The sequence below is a fragment of the Aplysia californica genome, unplaced genomic scaffold (assembly GCF_000002075.1).
Source record: "Aplysia californica isolate F4 #8 unplaced genomic scaffold, AplCal3.0 scaffold00236, whole genome shotgun sequence".
Classification (NCBI taxonomy): domain Eukaryota; kingdom Metazoa; phylum Mollusca; class Gastropoda; order Aplysiida; family Aplysiidae; genus Aplysia; species Aplysia californica.
Genome location: NW_004797506.1, coordinates 391,324 through 393,612, shown reverse-complemented (window position 1 = coordinate 393,612; position 2,289 = coordinate 391,324). Strand labels below are relative to the sequence as shown.

The 2,289-nt window shown below is 44.6% G+C and overlaps 1 protein-coding gene across 1 annotated transcript in view; it reads left to right on the top strand.

Annotated features, from left to right (window-relative positions):
• LOC101856187 (substance-P receptor) overlaps positions 1 to 2,289 on the top strand; it is a gene marked incomplete in the record, with an annotated part of 145,689 nt that overhangs the window by 56,474 nt on the left and 86,926 nt on the right. Inside the window, 1 exon segment of the mRNA XM_013083495.2 lies at positions 627 to 2,245. Within this exon segment, the coding sequence (XP_012938949.1) occupies positions 2,012 to 2,245 (234 nt within the window).

Here is a 2,289-nt window from a genome sequence, read left to right as displayed (position 1 = left end):
AGACAGAGAGAGAAAGAGAGATAGGAAGAGAGAGGGGGAGAGAAAGAGAGAGAGAGAGAGAATGAAAGAGAGAGAGTGGGGAGAAGGAGAGTGGTGAAAAGAAAGGAACACGATTGGAACCGTATGGTGCACATGTTCTTTACATTATTGTAAAACACAATGAGACGTATTCTGTCATACCTACTGACATACCTTCTTCTGTCTTATCTACCTACTCACCCACCTTCTATATGAAAATATCTACGGCCCACTTTACCTGCGTCTGCACAACTGCTTCCCCTAAAGCCATGGTTGAGTTATTTCTGTCATGGGCATTTGGAAGAGTGGAAAGGGGGGAAAGAATGCATAGATTTAAAAAAGATTGTTTTAAATGTCTAGAGGAGGAAAAGAGAAATACTGTAGCTACCTCACTGACCTAAACAACTATGTTCATAAGATGCCTCTTGAGTCCTCCCAATTCCATTGACTAGAGCTCTTTCATTACGAGCCACTTTCGCTGAAGAGTGTTATGCACTCCAACAATCTTCATCTGGAAACTCTAGAGACAGTTATAGTTCTCCACATATTTACACCCTCATTAAAGGCTAGAGCGGCTACTTACTGTCTTTCGTAATTTCTCATTTCAGGTTTCTTACCCACCTGGACACACCAAGCCCCAAGTGGTCAGCCATGTGCAAAATAAGTTAAAGAAAACCTCCAAGGAAACGGGATTAAAAATAAAAGCTGTAACCCAGCACTACCCTGTCTGTGATAGTTGATTAGGCGGCAGAGAGCAGCCAGGTTCCTGGAGCAATTTCGTCGCTTAAATCGCTTCAAGGCTTTTTCTGTTTCTTATTTGCCCAGCCTATAAGTTTTGATCGTTCTCGCTACAGAACGGTAGAGAGCTAGAAGTCGGCTTCTGCGCCGTGTCCAAATATTGGATTTTAACTACTATCCACTTGCTGGGGTGCCTCATTGTACCGTGCCCATAAAGTAATTGAAGAATCTGTTAATTAATTTAGTGAGGATAGTCGTCAAAACTTGCAGTGGACACATAAACGTCGGAGTTTTGTTACATCACTGTAACAAAAGCTTTGGAAATCCATAAATCAGTGTCAATGACTGCTAAAAGTGATTAAGCATTTGCATACACGTTAAAGTTAAAGGTGATTACGTTGTCCGCTGTGCCAGACTTGATAAATCAGAGAAGAGCTGAGGGAAGCGCTCCCCTTCCCACTGCTGCTGCGCCTACCTGGCCGTAATTTCATTACGTACTTAGCAACCGTCCCTCTTGGGCTCAACGCAATACGTTGCTGCTACGCTCGTTACAACCAGCCTGGGCCCTATCGAGTTCCTGGTTACCATCTCGCCATCAGTTCGGCGTCTGCGACGTCCCCTGGGGGAGGCCTTGCAGTCTCGGGCCCTGAGAGTCTGAGAGTTAATCTATGCAGGTTGTTTACCGTCGGTGCAGACGTTAATGACCCTCACTGCTCAAAACGACTAACTGCTCTCATCGGAATACTTCGTTTCCTCATTACGCCTGTAATTACCCCCCCCCCTTCTAAAACCATTACCACCCCCTCCTTCTATAGCGGCGTTCAGAGCGAAGTGCAGACTGCGCCGTGCCATAAATACAAGAATAGGGTTATCATCCCTGAGCTTCGCGTGAATACAACTAACAAGATATATTGTACAAAGTTTTCGGCATATATATTTCTTATAAAACTGCTGGGCATCTCATTTTGGAATAAGCAGAAAGATTCACAAGCTGATCGCCAGAAGCCACATCTAGCTCAGTGAAAGTTTCACTAATAAAATTTAGAATCTGATTCAAACAACGTTACACCGTTGCTGTCTTCAATAATATTACTGCGTGTACTTTACTTCCATTCCCTAAAAGGCAGTGAAAATTCTTGGACGAGAAGACCTTTAACCAGAAGCATATTACTCATCGTACAGAGGCTATAGACTATACGTTGACTCCGTAAACTCTCGTCATCCCGAGAATACTCGGTATCTGAAAGCAGCCAATATGGCGAACATATCTGAGGGTATCACGTTCAACTACACCCACGATCATGTGGGTAACTTCGTCACCGCGGATATGCCAGTGGATTTCTCCAAAATGGAGTACCCTTTGCCCATCAAGTACAAGCCTGTGTGGGAGATTGTGGTGAAAACGCTCTTCTACGTCCCAGTCATCGTCTTTGCCATCATCGGAAACATCATCACCATCGTGGTCGTCGCCAAGAACAAGAGGATGCAAGTGAGTATTCGCTCCCTTCCCCAAAACTCCAAAACCTCACCCCC